This window comes from Peromyscus leucopus, chromosome 7, assembly GCF_004664715.2.
Source record: "Peromyscus leucopus breed LL Stock chromosome 7, UCI_PerLeu_2.1, whole genome shotgun sequence".
NCBI lineage: Eukaryota > Metazoa > Chordata > Mammalia > Rodentia > Cricetidae > Peromyscus > Peromyscus leucopus.
Window position 1 is genome coordinate 112,848,924 of NC_051069.1, and position 22,032 is coordinate 112,870,955.

Sequence of the window (22,032 nt, forward strand, 5' to 3'; positions counted from 1 at the left end):
TAATGGAGGAAAACAAAATTCTTTCCTCAATCTGGAAATTTCTTAGTAGGATTATACTTGTGTATCAAATGATGAATTAACAAGGGGGGAAAAAGAAGTATATTTAATATTTGGAGAGAACAAGTACTTTTCAAACACGTGGCTTTGGATTTCAACTTGTCTTCAACAAAGTATAGTAAGTTTAAAGAAGTAGCAAAACAAAGAAAAAAGGAATTTGCATCTCTGTGGGTGGAAACTTGTGGGACAGTTGGAAAATGGCAGCAAAAGACTAGTTAGTAAAGTTTGTGTTGATTCTTCTGGTATAATTTCCAGGTTGATAAAGATCTAAAGTTGTCTTCAGTGGTTAGCTGTTTTTCTCTAGGGTAGGAGGATACCTTTTACCCTTAAAAACTGTATGTTCTGCTTTTGGACAAATAGGGGAGGGCAGAGAGCTTTCTGAATCTGCTGCTGTTCACCAACCACCAATATGCCAACAAACATGGCAGAGTCATGTTCTGGGGTAAACATAGGCCTCCTGAAAAACACAGGGGTAGTAGCTTCCATTGTGGCTAGTCTTTGAGTATTGGCTCTTCTGACCCTATTCATCTTTCTATACCCTAGAGTCAGATCATTTTTTTTACCTAACCAACACTGCATTTCTCCTTGTTTTCAAAATGCCATGGCTAGAACTAGTGATCTACATAGTATGAAGATGGAAGTGAAAAACAGTCTTAACCAGGGGTCTTGATTGTAGAAATGGATCTGTTCTAGGACAAGAAAAGAAAACTTTCTAAGAAAAACTGGAGATGTTTTTGCTTAACAAAACCTAAATATTATACACATGATTGCCAACTTCCTGAAATCTGGAAAGGACTCTTGGTCTGCACTAAGCTTCCCTGCCGCTGCCATCACTTACAGTGGTGGCAACCCTCTGTCCACTGCTCTCAATAGGGCTTTGGTGGGTTTCCTTGTCTCTTGCTTAACATCTACTGTACACAAGATGACCCATGAGCTGTTTCATAGCCATTTACCCATCCAAAGACCCAGAGCTCTGATGATTCAAGTTTGACTGTTGGGAAAATCAATGCTTAGAAGATTCTGACTGCCAGGTCTGGTAATACTGCAGAGTTCCAGAGACCAGCTCAGATAACTCTGTCCAGATTTGCAGAACATTAGGGACATATGTAAGTAGGTGCTTATGATGCAGATTTTGTTTTAAACAAAGCCTCTTTCAGAGGAAAGTGAACTACAATAATAATAATAAGAGAGCTCCTCTTGCTAAGAAAATCCTTAACACAAAAGATCACTAAGCATTCTCCTTCATTAGAAAGCTTTATTTAAGTAATATTTGTAACCAGATTCCAATTCACAATACTCTGAAAGCAACACACAAGTCTCAGTGAAACCTCATTGCATTTCTTCTGTTATGACCAATGTCCTCATTAGTATTTATTCTCTGGGAGTAACGGGTTCTATTGCACTTGGGCCATGCCAAATAACACAGAGAAGAGAACAGAGATTGGAAAAGCTATGGAAGTAAGTCAAAGAAGCTCAGAGTTGAAATATACTGAAGCAGGGGGACAGGGAGTGGCTGACTCACACTCAAAATTGCATAAGCAAGATTTCAAAATTAATCCTGTGGAGACCTCAGCCCAGTATACAATGTTCCTGGCTGGAAAAGAAGAACTGTAAATCTTTGATTTTTTTCTTCAAATCTTTACCATCACTTGCTGTTCTATCTCCGCCTTCTCTTTCTGCAGGAAACTTTATTTCCTACTTCTGCACACCAAGTTTCTACCTCCAGATCTGAGGTTTTTGTTGCTGAGAAGTCTGAGATACCAGTGCTACCAAGAAGAAGCCATCCCTGGTGAGTTGTGATTTTTCCATGACTTTTTGAATGTTAAGCTCAAGCATCTCCAAGCTTGAGGTGCAGGGCACTAGAGAGACAGCCTGAGAGGTTGTACAGCCTTTGCCTGTGGAGACAATGATCAAGATTCAGGTAGAGGAGAGGGTGTAATATGCATTAAGAAATGTTAGAAAGACCCTAGTAGCAGTCAGGAAATGAGGGTGTTGCTGGGTGGGACCATCCTTTGGGGATCAGGTGATTAAAAGGAGACAACAAAGGGAGGAAAAGTACTCTGCCTGGTCATCTTCTAGGCATCCACAAGTTTACTTAGTATGCAGAGGGCTTAAATTTCTAGAACTTTCTACCATGAAATCTTTCACTCTAGTCTATATATGGGATAGTCTAAGTCCAGAACCAAAATATTCCATTTAAATATGGCTTTTGCTCTTCTCATGAGGGCCACACAAGCTGAAAAGACCCCCCCCCAAAAAAAAGGCAGCTTTCCTGCAGTCCTGGGTGTTAGGTTTTGATACCCAAAGTGATGCACAGGCAGTACCTTCCAGTCACTTTGTTGGCTCCTTGATATGCAGGGTTAGATGAATTGCCTAGTATTTTCCATAACAGCTGGAACTTCAGGAACTGACTAGTACTTAGTACAGTGTAATTATTCAGACATGCCGGGTGGTGGTGGCACACCACCTTTAATCCCAGCACTCGGGAGGCAGAGCCAGGCGGATCTTTGTGAGTTCGAGGCCAGCCTGGTCTACAGAGCGAGATCCAGGAAAGGCCCAAAGCTGCACAAGTCTCAAAAAACCAAAAAAAAAAAAAAAAAAAAAAAAAAAAAAGAATGTAATTATTCAGACACATACATTTTCATCTTGACTTTCATCAGAGATCTCATTTAGTTTTTGCAGTCTAGTGATATGGCTCAGTGATGTGAAATGCAAGCTTGTAAAATGTGACTATCATTGAAGAGATGGAAAAATGCTGTGCTATATAGGTGGATATATCAAGGTCAATATCAAGAAAAGGTATTCTTAACAATCAAGATCTAATGATGTTACATCATATAATTTTATAATTATAAATATAGACTTGTGTGTACTCATTCAGCTAGTATTTACTGGTAACTCTTTTAGGCAGATGAAATTATAAGAGTGAGATTAAAAACAGTGCCACTCCTTAACCTCAGAGAGGTGCATAGTATGCAAAAGATAGCATGATAAGTGCTTACTTAAATTTCACAAGAGCAGAGTGATCTGTCAGAAGGTGCAGATTAGGCTTCACAAGAAAAGGGAAATTTGAGTAGGAGGTAGGATGAATAGGAGCCATTTTAGGCCAAGGGACATACACATAGTAAATCACCAAGGCATGAAGGAAATGGAGAGATGATGGTTGTAGCTGTGCACAGGACTGGGAATGTGAGAAATGACTGGAGATGAAACTGAGAAGCAAGTTGCCCTAGTGAGTGGATCAACCACTATGAGGTCCCACCAAATCTAAATCATGTATAGCAGTATATGTGTGTGTCTCTTCATGTATAAGTCATAGTAGATGCTAAATGAATATTGACTGTATGGACAAATTCATGAAGAGATACCATCAAATAGTGAAAAAATAAGGTTTTGGAGAAGGTGGGACTTGAACATAGAGCCTTGGAAAATAGGCGTTCAGGAGAATCAAAATCCTGAGATTATATGACATAATCCAGCCAATCTGAATTAGAAGAATTTTGGAGCAAGAAACAAAAGGTAAAAGGGGGCAAAAGCCAAGTATAATGCCTGGGAGCTTTTATGGAATAAGTAATGAGATGTCACAAAAGAAATGTATAAGTAGTCAGGTAGGAACGTCCTCTTAGAAGCTAAAAAAAGGTTTAAAAATAGATTCATCTGTTTATTTATTTTGTGTAAATATGTGTGCCTACTTCAGTTTATGTGAATTAAGTGTGTACAGGTGCCCATGGAGGTCAGAAGGTTATAGATCCCCCAGAACTGGAATTACAAGTTTTTATGAGCTCCCTGTTGTGTGTCCAGGAAACCAACTTGGGTTCTCTGCAAGAGCAGTAAGTGCCTTTGACTGCTGAGTCATCTCTCCAGCCCCTTAAACAGGGTTTTGAATAAGGAAATTAATGCTCAATGAGAATGAATTTGGAACAAAGTTAAAGCATTTACATTGGGTTGTCATTGAAACCTTGTCAAAAGGAGTGTGGGAGAATGGTGGAGGCAGGAGTTGAGAGGGTTATTAGAATGCTTTTGGATGCAAGGAATGGATGATGCAATTTACAATTGGTTATTTTCTTTCTCATATAAGAAGTCAGAAAGTGAGCCCCCTTTGTGGTTTCTTTACAATGTCTAGGTCTTTTGTTTATAGTGCTAAGCACCAAGCTTATGCTAGGCAAGTTAAAATAAGAGAAGGGGCCAGCAGTGTTTCTTTTGTGTCTCGTCTCTTTTATTGGGGAAGAACCTCCATAGAAACCTCCTAATTACATCTTATCATTCAGTGATGTGTCATACTCCTGTTCACCACATGCAAAGGAGGTAACAAATCCAGACATGCACTGATGTAGTGGGTAGCCATTCCAGCTTTGATCTGGAAGTTCCAAGCCCCATTGAGGCTTCAGTAACTGTCATGCCTACAAGGCGGGGCCAAAAGAGGACCCTGAAGACCTGAGATCAGGATGGGCCAGCTCTCTTGGTTGCTGGACCCTGGAAGCTGGAGTTAGACCTAGCAGAGTTCTCCAGAGAACACCATTGGACTGAGCCACACCTTTCCCAGACTCTGTAGCCGATCCCTTCACTTGTAAGTTACCCCATAAAATAAACCTCCCATTTAACTACGTGGAATGACCTTAATAATTTCACCAATATCTGGCGCTCACGTGGGCAAATTCCAAAGGCCTGGGTAGCTCCCACCATCAGCTTCCTCCCCAGCTGGTGGGCACTTGAAGCTGCAGGGTACCGCCTACAGAGCTCCAGGTCTGCCAGCAGGCACAGCTCCAAGCCCTCTCTGTGCCTGAGTAGGGTGGCGCCAGGGACAGTGCTGTGTCTATTTTAACTAGGTGAAACTGTGAAAGCCTCAGGCTAGGATGCGGAGCCAGCACTCAGGGAGTAGGGGGAATGTCTCACTAATAGCAGTTTCGCTGGTCTGAGGACTAAACTTGCCACAGAACTGAGACCAGATTAGCTCCTTTTCAGGAATGAAACCATGTAGGTTTTTCCTGGTTTTACAGAGCTCTGTAGGCGGTACCCTGCAGCTTCAAGTGCCCACCAGCTGGGGAGGAAGCTGAGGGTGGGAGCTACCCAGGCCTTTGAAATTTGCCCCATGTTGGGTGCCAGATATTGGTGAAATTATTAAGGCCACTCCATGTAGTTAAAAGGGAGGTTTATTTTGTGGGGTAATTTACAAGTGAAGGGATCGGCTACAGGGTCTGGGAAAGATATGGCTCAGTCCGGCGGTGGAGAACTCTGCTCGGTCTAACTCCAGCACCCAGGGTCCAGTAACCAAGAGAGCTGGCCCATCCTGATCTCAGGTCTTCAGGGTCCCCTCTTGGCCCCGCCTTGTAGGCATGACAATTACCTAAACCTCAATGGGGGTTGGAACTTCCAGATCAAAGCTGGAATGGCTACCCACTACACACCATTTGTAGTCTTCCGATGAGAAACATGCTCACCAGGGAATATCAAGGGTGTTAAGGAAATGGTTACTGAGTTGACAAGGTGTATCTACTATGAGGAATAAAAGGAAAGTGATAAACACATGGTGTCAAGAAGACAACTATAAAAGAGAAACTGAAGACTAGATGCTGCTTGAGTCAGGCTAGGCTATTTAGATTAGGGAATTTGATATTTGTGTTATAGGTAATCATTTTGTTCTCTGTCCACAGAAGCAAGGGAAATGGGAGACAGTGATATGTTACCTCAGACCATCCATGGCATACTGTCAACATCTCATTCTCTGATTACAAGAAGTATCCAAGAGCTTGATGAAGATGCCACCACACCTTATGACTATGATAATGGTGAACCTTGTCATAAATACAATGTGAAGCAAATTGGTGCCTGGATCCTGCCCCCACTCTACTCTCTGGTATTCATCTTTGGTTTTGTGGGTAACATGTTGGTCATTCTCATCCTGATAAGCTGCAAAAAGCTGAAGAGCATGACTGACATCTACTTGTTCAACCTGGCCATCTCTGACCTGCTCTTCCTGCTTACTCTCCCAGTCTGGGCTCACTATGCTGCAAATGAGTGGGTATTTGGAGATATAATGTGTAAATTATTCACAGGGCTCTATCACATTGGCTATTTTGGTGGAATCTTCTTCATTATCCTCCTGACGATTGATAGGTACTTGGCTATTGTCCATGCTGTGTTTGCTTTAAAAGCCAGGACAGTCACCTTTGGGGTGATGACAAGTGGAGTCACTTGGGTGGTGGCTGTGTTTGCCTCTCTCCCAGGAATTATATTTACTAAATTCAAAGAAGAATATTATCATCACACCTGTGGTCCTTATTTTCCATTAATATGGAAGAATTTCCATGCAATAATGAGGAATATCTTGAGCCTTGTTTTGCCCCTACTTGTCATGGTCATCTGCTACTCAGGAATCCTCCACACCCTGTTTCGCTGTAGGAATGAGAAGAAGAGGCACAGGGCTGTGAGGCTTATCTTTGCCATCATGATTGTCTACTTTCTCTTCTGGACTCCTTTCAACATTGTTCTCTTCCTGAACACCTTCCAGGAATTCTTAGGACTAAGTAACTGTGTGGTTGCCAATCACTTAGACCAGGCCATGCAGGTGACAGAGACTCTTGGAATGACACACTGCTGCATCAACCCTGTCATTTATGCCTTTGTTGGGGAGAAGTTCCGAAGGTATCTCTCCATATTCTTCAGAAAGCACATTGCTAAACGTCTCTGCAAACAGTGCCCAATTTTCTATAGAGAGACAGCAGATCGAGTGAGCTCAACATTCACCCCTTCTACTGGGGAGCAAGAAGTCTCAGTTGGGTTGTAAAACAAGTGGCAGTTTGTATTTTTGGCAGGTACCAGGAACAGTTTGTATATGGCAACAAGCTTCAAAGACAATAAATCTCACCTTTAGGTCTCGACCCCTTGAGGGCTGAATGAAACTTTCACAGGAATTGCCTAAGACCATCAGAAAACACAGATATTTACATTACAATTTGTAACAGTAGCAAAATTACAGTTATGACGTAGCAACAAAAATATTTTTATAGTTGGGAGTCACCATAACATGAGGGACTGTGTTAAAGGGTCATAGCATTAGGAAGGTTGAGAACCACTACTCAAAGATATATTGATGAATAGAGACCTTTAAATCAGGTATCCAGGAACCTTAGGATTATGCCAAGACAGAACTACATCACTTCTTGTATATATAATACATGTTCAGGCAACATTCTAGAATAAATGTCGATAGAATCTTCAGCTTTGCAGTGAACTCATCTCTGTCTCTAGGAAGAGCCTTATTGCCTTGTGTTAATACTATTTTGCCAATCTTCACTATGTTTCCCCTTATTTCTAACAAGATAGGCATGGAATAAACAGGAAGGAGGTTGTAAGGGTGTCAGGACTGAGTGAGAAGGAAGAAGAGTTAAACATTGTTGATCCTGGATGAAGATGAAGATGAGCAGGGGTCTTTTTCATTTGGAAAGAAATGTCCTGGTCTTTAGCTCCATCTCCCACCTGTATTTAATTATGAAGGCTTTATCAGGTTGTGGAAAATCTGGCAACTATAATAACTAGTTGGGAACTATATTTGAGCCCCATGATCCTTTTATACATAACTGCATAGCACATTTTTGCTTTGTTATTTTTATCTATGACAACATGGAAAATCTTCAATATCACACTCCATTGCTTACATGTTTTTCAAGCCACATCTCTTTACATAGTATTTATAAAATTATTGTTTATAAAATATGCATCATTAGTAGTTAGCCTAAAAATAATAAAGGCTCTTTTTTTATCTTTCCAGAAAGAGCAAAGACTTGAGGTAGTGAGTGACCAAGAATGAGGAGAAAAGCCAGTCCCTCCATCAGGCATAGAGAGCTGAAGCAAAAAGGCAGGGGATGTGTGGAACAATACCACAATAGCAGGGATGTGTGTTTAGAACCACATAGAATCAGAGGCAAAATGGATGCCTCAGCATTGAGGAAAGGTTGCTATCTGGGTGTGAATTGGTTTTATTTCATTGCTGCTATTTCCTGCTGCTCCACTACTTTTGCACCTGCCTCTTTCCCATTGGTTTTTATTTCTTAACTGCCATACTTCAAACATCAGTGGGCCTGAGGGAAGTATGTATGAAACAGCCAAATATGAACCCCTAGATAGTCCCAGAAGAGAAAATGCACTGGGTATGTTTTGTGGGCAAAGAAAGGGATGGATGCAACAGGGACAGAAGCCCTTGCTTTGGAAATCATACTCCTAACCTAGGAATATATCTTAATTACCAGGCAGGATAAGCCTGGATAAAAAAGATTGCTGATGGAATGGGAAGAAGCATATCACAGACTATCTTCCAGTGCCTTATTTTTGGATACAAACATAATTCAAAGATTTAAAAGAATCAAAAATAGAAAAAATAAAATCAAGACTGGAAACTTTAACTTTTAAATGTGATGAAATACCTCCGTAAGAGGTTTTACCTTGCCAAACTTGAATATATTACATTAGTTATAGAGAAAATTCTGACTTTAAGCATCAGAACTGACATAGACAACTCTGGATTCACAGGGTCTTAGATTTGTGATCTGTGGACTTACCCAACTATGGTGATACAGAGTCTAAGCCATCTGGAGCCCAGCACATGCTACACAGATGCCATGTCAGCAGTGTACTTGTTCTTTCAGCCTTGTTTTCCCCAAACTCCTTTTTATCATTCTTCCTAGATGTGCCATTTCGTGATAGATTGTCCTTTGGGTGAGTGAGGATCCCTAAATCAAGCCAGCTTCTAACCAAAGCTTTAATAATTTAATTTACAAAGAGGACTTAGACAAATTCCTTCTCATAAGAAAAATATCTCTCCTGAATTGAACCAAGAATGTTCTTCCCTATCCCATAGTATGTTTCTCATCTGACAAAGCAACAAACAAAGGATCAGACAGCCTGGGAACTGGAAGTCTTTGTGTTTTGGCTTTGCTACCACATGATAAGAAGAAGTTTCTGGAAGAAGTAAGGGATAAGAGTATCACCCTCCGATATTCTAATAGTTTTATTTTAATGATAATAAGATGTAAATATTTTTAAGAACCTATGATTTGAGAGATAAATCAGTGTTCTATCTATATTGCTAGAAATATTAAAAAGAAACAAGCATATGTTTTGTTATACCAATGTGGTTGATTGTTTTGTTCACAACTACACACATCTTCCCCTGTACTACTTCGCAATTCCACATACCTGGTACCTGCTGGAGAGGTGTGACTTACAGCTTGCCTTCCAGGCTATACACCCTTCTCCAGTTATTCTGCTAAAAGACAAGCACAAAGGACATCTGCCTTTTCCAATTATAGCTTCAGCATGGCTGGTGTGAGGCTCTTTTCAGCAAACTAAAGCCATGCATCTTGGTGAGTGAGAAGATAAGGGAAATGAAACCAGGACCACAGTATGAAGAAGAGGAGCAAAAATCCATGTCCACTATGATAAGCCAAGGGGATTATTTGTTAAGACAATGCTAACTAATACAGATGGGAGATAATGTTTATTAAAAATGTTTTTCTACTGTGGAATGCAGTGTAAAAAAATAGCCTGTCTACAGATTGGATGGATAAGGTGAAAATGGATGTCACTGTCATGTCCTTCATGTCCTTTAGACCTTGCAGTCCAGGGCCCTGGAGAGTGGTATAGGTGCAGAGGGCTCAGATATGATCACATGAACAAAGGGAAAGAAGAGTATGTAAGACTTTTTTGAGAATCCAGAGGGTGGAGACTAACTCAATGTTGGTCATGCAGCACAGTATGAACATCTACAATAGGATTTTGTTGCCACAGAAGAAATTGCCTTGTAGGAATTGTCTGTTATGTCTTTCCAGAAGTGAGCTCTAAATTCATCTGGGGAGAACCTTTGAGTGGACAGTTGGAGGAAAGTAGAAATGAGGGGAAGAAAGGCCACCATACCAAGGGATGGGTGTTTGGACAATTTTGGTGGAATAATGGGCTTGACACTATGCCTAAATGGCCTGTGGTCTGTGCTGTCAAACAGCTGGGGAGGCTGAGTGTGTGCAGAGGACCCTGCAGTTGCCTGAAAGGACTCCATCTGCTTTTACTCATTATTTAGACTTCTCTGGCCAACAAAATTACATCAAATGAGAATATCCAGCAAAGTTGACTACCCAGGTATCTCTACGGAAACACATCACGGGAGCAAAGGAGTCTGGGCTGAGTGCTCTTGCAAGGCATCTCAGGAATGGGGTGGGAAAAGAACAGGCATAGGTTTAGGGAGTGACCAATAGAGGCTAGAATTTGTTAAAATATGAACACTTTGGCATTTTGTCTTAGTCACTGTTCTATTGCTGTAAAGACACATTGTAGTGGGTAGCCATTCCAACCTTGATCTGGAAGTTCCAACCCCCATTGAGTCTTTGATAACTGTCACGCCTACAAGGCAGGGCCAAGAGAGGACCCTGAAGACCTGAGATCTGGTTGCGAGGGCTCTCTTGGTTCCTAGACCCTGGACCCTGGAGGTAGACGGAGCAGAGTTCTCCAGAGAACACCACCAGACTGCGACACACCTTTCCCAGACCCTGCAACCCACCTATCCCTTCACTTGTAAGTTACACCACTAAATAAACCTCCCTTTTAACTATGTGGAGTGGCCTTAGTAATTTCACCAATAACACACTATGATCATGGCAACTCTTATAAAGGAAAGCATTTAATTGGGGTTTGCTTACAGTTTCAGAGGTTTAGTCCATTGTCATCATGGTGGGGAACATGGTGACATGCAGGAATAGTGCTGAAGAAGTAGCTGAGAGTTCTACATCCAGATCCACAGGCAGCAGGAAGAACAAGACACTGGACCTGGCTTGGGCCATTGAAACCTCAAAGCCCACCCCTAGTGACACACTTCCTCCAATAAGGCCACAGCTACTCCAATAAGGTCATACCTCCTAATCCTTTCAAATAGTGCCATACCCCAGTGACCAAGCATTCAAATATATATGAGTCTGTAGGAAGCCATTCTTATTCAAACCACCGCACATATTATCTGTAACCTTGAGAAGGTTCTGATATGGTGTGCTATATGGTGAATGTGTGTGGGAGGCGGGGGAGAGGGTAGATAAATCAAGACTTATATCCCGGCTGGCCCCATCATAAAGCTTGTGCCGCATCAGCTCAGCAATTCATAAGCAAAGGTCAGGGAACTGAGTAAAGTTTTGGTTCATTGACAGTGACTATTAAACCTCCTAATGTAATCTATTTACAATATGAAATTATTTTCTTTCTCCTGAATAAAGTTCAGTTGGTTCTTAGAGTCAATTGGATTCTGAAAGGCTGCACCTAAAGTAGGTATGAGTTCTGTCTTTTCTGTCCCAACTCCACCCCTACCCTCAGCCCTGGTTTGTGGTCTGCCTCAAGATGACCTCCAGTGCCTCTCCTTTCCAGGCATAGCAGACATGAGGAAAGTGGATATGGCCAGGAGAAGGGCACATATTTCTTTACATAGCTGGTCCCTGCCACAGGCCCCTCTGTGTTGGCAAAGATGCCAAGAAAGATGAACACTGATGTGTTCTTCCTTCAGAGGACCCAGAGCTAGTAAGGATACCCATGACCACCTATTAGATATTAGATAAGTAAAATCTCCTTCAAATGGGCCTTTTCCAACCCACCATTTCTTGGGTGATGATGTTACCTGTCTCTGATAGTGGGCTCCACAACACAACTGTAGCCTGGGTGCCTCTTTTGGTAGTCATGCAACCTAGTGAACATGAAGTAGATATCTTTGTTTCCTAGTTACATACCCTGCCTCTAGCCCCCACCTTCAATTCCATCCCTTAGTGCCCTGTTCAGCTAACTGGCTGCACTGTGAAGGCCCATGTTGTAAGGAGTTCTGCCCTTCCTTTTTGTAAGCCCCCATTTCAAATGTGATTCTCTCAGAACCCCACTTTGCTTTGAGAGGAAGAGCCTCATCATTCTTGTCCTCCTACAAATTGGGTGCTTATACAGACATTAGGAAGAGTTGATGAGACAGCACAGAGATGGTTCTGTCACTTCTTAGTAAGCCCAGGAAAGATGTCTAACCCCAAGTGTCAGTGGTTTCCTCTATAATGAAGAAGCACTTAACACTTCTTGACCTCAGCCTTAGGTTATGGTTGCCAGTTTCACAGTGATCAGAATAGTCTTACATAATATCCTGTTATGCATGGAGCTGCAGGTGTGATCTGACCCACTCAAGATGACAGTTAAGTGTTGTAAGCTTTAACTGGTGTTTAGATTCTGTGACCATCCCCATCCTTACATCCATGCCTTTGAACTGTTCTAAAATAAAGATTACAAACACATTGTGCAGAATTCCAAACTGAGCTAAGTGGTTTATGCCATGTCCCAGACATATCTAATCAAAGTATACAGCAGACAGTCTCTGGATATTACATGATTTGATATTTTTCATGGAGCATATAAATGGTGTATAGGCTGGGGAGAGGCTTTTAGTTTTCATTATGAATGTCTAGAGGACAAAGACAAAAATGGGAAAATAGCACAGTACCTCCCAATTCCAGTTTTCATGACAAGAGTATGTAGCATGAATCTTAAAAGTTCTTATTAATAAAACCAAACCCAAGGCCAGGTATTGGGGTGAATGCTGGAAGATCAGAGAAGCAGAACAAGCCACAGCTACCTCACTTTGCCAATTCATTAGCCGATCCTGTATCCTCAGACTGGATGCCTCTCTGCTGAACTGTGCTGCTCAAAAGCCTAAAAGTTTAACTAGGCCCTAGTTCCTGGTCCTCATGCCTTATATACCTTTCTGTTTCCTGCCATCACTTCCTGGGATTAAAGGTGTGAGTCACCATGCTTGGCTGTATACTTGAACACACAGAGATCCAGGCAGATCTCCACCTCTGGAATGTTAGGATTAAAGGTGTGTGCTACCACTGCCTAACTTCTATGTTCAATATTGTGGCTGTTCTGTTCTCTTACCCTAGATAAGTTTATTAGAGTGTACAATATTTCGGGGAACACAAACCACCACAGGAGTATGAGACAGAAGGTAAAGAGTCTGGGAGTCATTGAACCCAAGTATCATTGCTGAGGCACACAGGTGACAATGTGTGACATTGAGAGGTGATGAATAGAATTTTCTTATTTTTGTAAGGACTGGAAGGAGTCTCTGGCTACCCTGATAAAGGTAGCCTTGTGGGCACTAGGGACTTCCTCCTTGACAGGACAAAAGAACATTGACAATGGCAATTAGTATAACATTGTTCCTGTTAGTAAATTACAGAAAAGATCTTATCTGATCTGTAAAACACACGTAATGTTGTGATGTAGAGCAAAAGATACCAGGCAGGAGGAAAGCAGCATCTGGGATTTCCTTTTTATGAAGTTAAAAACCATCTGATCTATATAAGGTCAGAATGACACTTACCCCCTGGGCAAGACAGAGGGCACCTTGCTGGTCCATAGGGAAGATATATTCCTTATCACCAAATCTTGATGGAGTTTTATAACTATCTAAATCAAAACTGTCAAAACTATACAACTAATATATAAGACTTCAATTAAAACTACAATTAAAGAAATATATTCACAATAAAAATGTTTTTGAGCCAAAGTCTCACTATTTAGCCCTAGCTGGCCTGGAACTCACTATGTAGACCAGGCTAACCTCATACTCAAAGAGATCCACCTATCTCTGCCTCTCAAGTGCTATGACTAAAGGTGTATCCCACTATACCTGGCCCATAAAAAAATTTAACAGCACAAGGAAATGACTGTGCCACAATACCGAGGAAAAACATTATCAAAAAACCTAGAAGCTAGAGTGGTATATGTGTGAGAACAGTTTAAAAGGGTTCATGGGAAAGGTTTAGGATTGAAATGTATTAAAAAGGGGGCTAGATTTTGAATTATGAGAATATGGCTATTTTTATTTTTGTTTTCCTCCACTTCTTCTTATAATTAGACATTTGTCTGTATGTGATATATGCATGTGTATGTGGGTTCATGCACCTGTGTATGAACATGTAGAGGCCAGAGCTCAATTTCAGGTGTCCTCAGTCACCCTTCACCTTAATTCTTGAGACAAGATCTTTTACTGAACCAGAAGTTCACTAATTGGTTCGACTGGCTGGTTAGTGATCCCCTGGGATCCTCCTGTCTCTGTCCCTCAGGACTGGGATTAAAGGCAGCACTGCTACATTTGGCTTTTAAAAAAATCTGAGTACTGAGGATCCAAACTCAAGTCCTCATGCTTTCAGAGCAATCACTTTATCCACTGAGCTGTCTCCCCAGCACTAGATACTTGTTTTTTCAAAAGATTCATTTACTGTTTTCACAGCCCATCTTACACTGACAAGGATTTGAGATGACGTTGCTGTGTTCTTGTGTTCATGTAGGTGACCCCTTGAACTCAAAGGAAAAGATCAGCATCTCCCTATTTGTTGAGGATGCTCTGAATATGGGTTCAGGGATGTTGCAATGAGAGCAAAGCAAGGAGAGGGAAACTGTTACAATGGCTAGTGATGGAGAAGTTGCTTAAAGACTTACTGGTGTCCCAGAAGAAGACTGGCTTGAGATACTCCACATGGACATTGAGTCTAGAGGGACAAACTAATCATAAGATCATTTCATATTGGAGTCTAAGTACAACATATATAAGAACAAAGTAATGCAAACTGAGATGGACAAAGCAGTAAGTGAAGCAGAGACCAAAATCCAAGTCGCAGCACGGTGTACTATTGTTGTAATGCCCAGAACAAAGTTTATTTGTGAGTAAAGACTTCTCCATGGGTCCATAGGTCCTCATTTCCTTGTGCATCTTGAGACAAACTTCCACCCAGGAGCTGACTGGAACACATCTCTGGACTAGGCACTCAATAGAGAGACGGTAATACCTTGCTCAGCTGGACTTCTTGTTGCAAACTGTGATCTTGGCCCTGGCTCTGTTCTAAGGCACACTGCATGATCTCTGGTAGCATTAATTCTTTCATGCATCTTCTAGCACATCACTAACAGGAGAGACAATGGAATTTCAGAGATGAAGTAACTTGCCAAGACTACACTGGAGTCCTTGTCTGAGTGACTTTTGAGCCTGTAGAACTTCTCCACACTGCCCTCTGGGGGTGAGCTATAGCTCCCATATCTTCCATTACCCTATGAAACTATCTCAGCACAGGCTAAGCCCTAGATCTACATGGAAACAATAAGAATCAGTAGTATTCACAAATGAAATTATAAAATTTGTCTAGCAGCACTGGAGAGGTCTACCTCAGAGAATGATAAAGAAATGAAGATTTTTAAATTGTCTTTATTTTGAAAAGACCACTGAGTGAGTAACTAAGAGATTGCTGTTTATTGTGTGTGTAGTTTATCTATATACTTGCTGTAGTGCCTCTTATTGCTACCACTCAGAAAATTATTCTCTGGGAGACAATAATTGGAAAAAATAAAGCAGGCTTTATGGAGGATGCCAGTCACCTGGAAGGAAGAAAACTGATGACTCAATTCCCCCCATTCCAAGTTGTTTGGGGAAGTGGGAATATTTATGTGAGGACAAGATTAAAGGTTCTGTGTAGACTCAACATTCCCAGGAACCTGAGTTGGACAATCCTGTGCTAGCCAGAGATGTTAATCTCCTGGTGATGGTCTATTCTTACCTTGAAGACAAGGTGCTCTGGAGTGTGGAGAGAAGGCCATATCTTGGGAATGAGGAATAAGAATAAAGAAAAATGAAGTTACTGAAGGCAACAGCCTGTTATAACAAACCATGAAGTGACTACTGTTATTCAGCCTAACACACACATGAGGCAGCTGATGGGAGTCAAGAGTGGCAGTCTGGAAGCAGAAGCCTTGCTTTGGTCCATGTGCTAGGTTGTCTCATGTAGATTTAGGGACAAGTAATTTTGCTGTTTCAAGTTCCCTTGCTTTCCTATAGGTCATAAATCAAAGCTGCTGCTTCTACGGCTCAGCTGTGGAAGCCCAGAAGGGCTCTTGTGTATCATTGGCAACTCTTTGCTGTGTTCTCTCTCAGCTTTGCTGTCATTCCTTGATGTCTTTAAAAAGTCCACCCACCATCCAGCAGACCTGATATGGCCACATACAGCATTATCATATTATCCTGAATTTTATCATGCCCTTCTGTTCATTGTTGCATGAAAAATCTCCCATGGCTCCAGATAAATTATGTTCTTGGAGTGAGGCACTCCGTTACCTTCAAATTTGGCATAGAGTAGGTACTCATAGATGTCTACTTAAAATGCATAATTATGTGTCTCAGCAGCTGCCAGATTTAGGGGAGAACCAAGAAATATGTTTAGTTCCCAGGAAAATATGTGGTAAACCCTTTGATATTCTTTTGCCAGTTGCTTTAGTTTACACAAAAGAGTCATACCGAGCAGTAAATGGAGGACAGAAGGGGAGGATGGGTAAAAGAAGGAACAAGGTTCTGTTCTGTAATGAACCTCCTATCTGATGTTAAATTGGCTGGATTTTACTTTAACTAAGGACAACTATGAGGAGAACAAGCTATGTTCTTGCCCTTTTGGCTTTACCAGTGAGAAGCTGAGGTATTGTGTACATTATTTGTCACTTGAACAGCCCTTGACTCAAACATGGGCTTTGAGTAATGGATACAAGTGTTCTTTTAGCTTTAATACTCTTTACTTCTTTCTAATTTCTAATGGACTGTGGAGTTGGTGAGCAGAGAACATAAGTAAAATAATGTGAGGAGGGAAGCTCCTCAATAAAATTTCAGACCAGAGCTGCCTTCTATTTTCTGCTTTAAATGCAACTTTGAAAAAAAAAAGAAGAAGAACTGATCCAACACTCCCACACATATACTGAAACACTACGTAATACCCTTTCTCATAAAACTCCACCCCCTTTGAAAGAAATTGTGTTTCTTACTTTACTGTCTATATGTTTGATTTGTACAACACTCACAGACAGAGGAGCTGAGACATCCGTTCCCCCTACAAGAAACTCTGGTAAGTCACCTCTCAGCCCTTGGCAGGTCAGTTAGCTCAGCTTCTGTGATGAGTAAAAACTTCAACAGGAAATCCTGAGAGGACATCTGTCAGCACCAGGTGCTCACTGAATTATCTGAAAATACAATCTTTAAGATACAGAAAGGGCAAGAATTTAGGATATGTTTCAGCGTGTGATGTCATCCAGTATATTAAAACATAATTGCAAATGAAATATTTAAAAGACAGTTTGTGTTTTTAAAACAAGCAGAGTTTTACCTCTTAAAATAGCTTCTACAACAATGATATTGGCTGAAAACTGGTTTGATAATTGTTATCTTCAGCTGAGAAGAGGTGAAACCTCTCCGTGGGTCACCTGGAACATGTGTGTCAGAAGCTCTAAGTCTCTTGTGCTCTCTTTCTCTCCCTGCCCCATCTGTCTCCCAGAAAAGAGGGAAACATGAAAATTGTCTAAGTTCATATCAAATTACAAATATCAAAGTTTCTAGAGCACACTTAGTAGAGGATTCTTGTTCTGGCTCAGCACTTGAAGGTGCTTCTCTCAACTGTCTAAGTGGGAGATATGAAGAGCTTTAGAGGTGCAAGGATCAAGTAGAGAAAATTCACAAAGAAAGCAGTGGAACTTGGACAGGAGAAGCCAGTTGGTTGTAGAGGCTGAACACAGAACTATTTAGCCTGTAATATATTCACCCATGGAGAAGGATGAATCATTTTCTACTTGATCATTTCTTCTGCTTGTATGAGAGCCCTTGATGGTGGCAACTTAGGGAGCAGAAATAACTTGAGAGAAAAGATGAAGATAGCCTATTTTAATAATTGATGGTAGATTCTATGACACTGTTAGAGTACTTGGACTTCAGCCCATGTCATCTTGACTACAGAGAGGCAACATGTTACTTTAAAAAGCTTATTAGTTACCAAGAAGTGACAGACAACACATGTCAGTTAAGGGTTCATGGTGCCCAAATTCAAAAACAGTTATTCCTGAGTGGTGTGGTTTTATGTTAACTTATTCATTCTCTCTGTACTTGGGGCCTTTTTATCTAGGAAAAATGTGAGCAATATTACCTGCCTCAAATAGTTACTTCAAGCATTTAATGAATGAGTAGGTAAGAAGCTTAGAACAGTGATTAGAACTCAGTGTTCATTCTTACTGGCACTTGTGTGGCACCTACTATTTGTGGGTAAATGCCTATAAACAGCATCTTCAATAAAGTACTTAGCCTGTGAATTACATAGTGCCTGGCTCAGTTTCACAGATTAATTCACCTCACATTGATATGGAAAGCAAGATTTTATTTGATGAAAATGAATCTTTGGCAAATTTCAGGTCATACAATGAGGGGAAAATTAAATGTAAAAATCTATGCCTCATAGACCTACTAAATTATAAAACCATTTGTAATTGTGGTAGGCCAGTAACAGCTTTTAACTTTATTAAGCATTGTCTTTTTTTTTTTATTCATAGGTTCTTATAGGATGGATTTGCAAGTGTCAAGTCCAACCTATCTCTATGATATTGATTATGGTATGTCAGCACCCTGCCAAAAAACCAATGTGAAACAAATTGCAGCCCAGCTCCTGCCCCCACTCTACTCTCTGGTATTCATCTTTGGTTTTGTGGGTAACATGTTGGTCATTCTCATCCTGATAAGCTGCAAAAAGCTGAAGAGCATGACTGACATCTACTTGTTCAACCTGGCCATCTCTGACCTGCTCTTCCTGCTTACTCTCCCAGTCTGGGCTCACTATGCTGCAAATGAGTGGGTATTTGGAGATATAATGTGTAAATTATTCACAGGGCTCTATCACATTGGCTATTTTGGTGGAATCTTCTTCATTATCCTCCTGACGATTGATAGGTACTTGGCTATTGTCCATGCTGTGTTTGCTTTAAAAGCCAGGACAGTCACCTTTGGGGTGATGACAAGTGGAGTCACTTGGGTGGTGGCAGTGTTTGCCTCTCTCCCAGAAATAATCTTTATCAAATCTCAAAAAGAAGGTTTTCGTTATACATGTAGTCCTCATTTTCCACACACCCAATATCATTTCTGGAAGAGTTTCCAAACGTTAAAGATGGTCATCTTTAGCCTTGTTTTGCCCCTACTTGTCATGGTCATCTGCTACTCAGGAATCCTCCACACCCTGTTTCGCTGTAGGAATGAGAAGAAGAGGCACAAGGCTGTGAGGCTCATCTTTGCCATCATGATTGTCTACTTTATCTTCTGGACTCCCTACAACATTGTCCTTCTCCTGATCACCTTCCAAGAGTTTTTTGGACTGAATAATTGCAGTAGTTCTAATAGACTAGACCAGGCCATGCAGGTGACAGAGACTCTTGGAATGACACACTGCTGCATCAACCCTGTCATTTATGCCTTTGTTGGGGAAAAATTCCGGAATTATCTCTCAGTGTTCTTCCAAAAACACATTGTCAAACGCTTTTGCAAGCACTGTCCAATCTTCCAGCAAGACAATCTTGATCGTATAAACTCAGTCTATACCCGGTCCACAGGGGAGCAGGAAGTTTCTACTGGTTTATGACCTGGGCTAAGTTTTGTGTATCACTTGGTTTTTCTATGTAGCTTGGGAGTCGGAATGTTTTTTTAAAAAAAGAAGTTACTATCATTGAGGGCCTAAGATACATGCATGTTTTGGATATTTATTTTAGATAGATTGGGTCTTTTAAAGTCGATTGATTTTAGAAAGCCAAATGAGAATGTATTGATAAGGTAGCAATTCCTGGTCTCATTCCCGCTTACCTCCAGTTATTGGCAAACTCTTCTTTAGCCACAAAAATTCACTACAAAAAAAAAAATTCCCAAGAACTGGGAGTCTTTTGAGCTTGACTATCTGAACAGAAATAACAACATCAATCAAGAAGAATACCTTGTACAGTTTTTTCCCTTACAAGGCAAAATTCAGGCTATATATGTACTTAAAATAGGTTTTTGTCTTGCCCTGAGAAGAAGAGATGAGAGTGGGATTAGTTAGGAGATAGATAACTAAGTTACATGAATTAGTTCTATAGACTTGCATGATCAGGTGAATTCTCTGTGACCTGGGAGGGCTGGAAACAAATCCCTTTATAAGAAGGGATTTGAACTGGATCATATGTTAGCAAATGAGAGGGAAACCATTCTTTGGGTGGCATGACTGCACAAGCAAAGCAAAGGTATACTTGTGGGTAGCTGGAAAGGCCATGGAGAGAAATGTCAAGGCTGGATCAAAATGCATCATGTCAGCATTGCTCCTTCAAGTTATATGCAGGGTGGGAGCACCTGGTTAGGTTTGTACAAAGCCTATTTCATGGCTAAGAGTGTACTGACAATGGTGAGCATTTAGGGAAAGTAGATCAGCAACAATAAGGTCAGAGTGCAATCAAGTCACCTAGACAGTGGGAAAGTACCACTTCTGCATACAGAATGTAGAGTCAGCAGAACTTGCGGTAAATTTGAGGTAGAGGTGAACAAGAAGACCTAGGCTCAAGCACATTGGAATAATTGTTGAAGAAACAACAAATACAAAAGAAGAGTACAAGAAAGAGTCTGGTTTAGGGTAGTCTCATTTTACAACCTGTTACCTCAGGCTAGCATTTTGTTCCTTCCCTCAGACACAAATCTTGCCATACCAGCTTTGAATCTTAAGGGGTAGCCAGGGGGCTGTGAAACACCTGGCATATGAATCATGAACCTAAAATCTAGGAATAATATGGACTCCTTGTGGATTCTAGCTGAGGGTTGCTTATACAGTTTAAACCCAGACCTTTACAACCTTGAGCAGAGGCCCTAAGATATGAGGGGAAAACATCAATTTTCTCTATTTACCTAGCAATCATCAAATCAGAGAGATAATCCATCCTTTTAGAAACAAGTTGCTGTGAGCTTCAGAAGTCATGAAAGTGTAATTACCACCCTCTGTGTTCCAGGCTAAGTTTGAAGGCTTTAGTAACTCTTTACAGATGGCTTCTTTACACAAGCAATGCTATTTTTAGCCACTGCAGAGAGATTTAGGATTTTTTGTTGTTTTTGCAGTTGCTATTTATGATATTGTTTTGAATTTTGGAGCAGTTAAGATCTTCATAGTGAAGACTAAGGGAAGAAACAAAAGGGTGAGAATCACTCAGAGGATTAAAGTGTCTGGTTAACAAAAGGTGTTACTTGTTTTTCTCGAGCTCTGAATGTGAAACCAGAGCCTTGTGGCTGTCAGCAAGGAGATGAGCATTTGCTTTTTTCTTTCCTGGAATCCACATTTTCTCCCCCAATATGTAGCTGAGACTAGACTCAAACTCATGATCCTCCTTCCTACATCTCAAGCACTGGGATTACAGGTGTATATGAACACACCCAGCTCTGTATTTCTATATTCTTAAGCATATAGAAAGTTGTAAATTCTTTGAAGATATGAGTCTTATAAAAAATGCTTTGTAAAAAATAATTTCATTATTGTTCTTTCAATCAAGTGTACATTCAGCGAGTAGTACACAAAATTATGAGAGTATTTTATAAGTAGTTGTTTTGAAGAACATCCCCAAATAGTACTTATTTAAATATAGTCCTTAGCTTAAATGTATGGTGATGGTGATTATATTTTCTTTAAAATATTTTTAACAGTCAACTTTCTTCCTGAGACAAATTGTTGTAACAATTTGTTGTTAAAGGTGTTACTTCTAAGCATGTAGTTCCTGAGCAGAGTTGCCTTGAAAGATTGTAAATTTCAAATTGTGTTTACCCTCAACCAAAAGAGTTTTAATATACTTACAAATTGATGTCAGAAGTCAAGAATCTGCTTGAAAATAAAGACATGCAACTTTACCGTCTGGTATCTGAGTGGGAGGCACATGGTAGGGAGGAAGAGCATTGTTTTTCTTTTATTTAAAGTTCTTTCCTAAAGTGTGTTAGTAATTTTAGTAATGGCAACTATGTAACACTGGGATTTCTGTCCTCATATTTCTTGTTCAGAGAGAGGATAGATGCTCCAGGGAGAGTTTGGAACATACTGGTTTTCAGTCTGCTACAGCATCAGCTTCCAAAGC

The 22,032-nt window shown here is 40.7% G+C and overlaps 1 protein-coding gene across 4 annotated transcripts; it reads left to right on the forward strand.

Moving 5' to 3' along the window:
* Positions 1–1,566: 1,566 nt before the first annotated feature.
* LOC114685946 (C-C chemokine receptor type 2) lies at positions 1,567–21,811 on the forward strand. Of its 4 annotated transcripts, none has more exons than XM_028860578.2 (3): positions 1,567–1,846; positions 5,709–6,613; positions 19,314–21,811. In XM_028860578.2, the coding sequence occupies exons 2-3, from the start codon at positions 5,720–5,722 to the stop codon at positions 19,539–19,541; spliced, it is 1,122 nt and encodes a 373-aa protein (XP_028716411.2). In that variant the 5' UTR covers positions 1,567–1,846; positions 5,709–5,719; the 3' UTR covers positions 19,542–21,811. The 4 variants fall into 4 exon arrangements, with proteins under 4 accessions (XP_028716411.2, XP_037063977.1, XP_037063978.1 ...); XM_037208082.1 differs by having other exon boundaries at positions 5,709–6,412; positions 19,113–21,811; XM_037208083.1 differs by lacking the exon at positions 19,314–21,811 and having other exon boundaries at positions 5,712–7,043.
* The last annotated feature ends 221 nt before the right edge of the window (positions 21,812–22,032 follow it).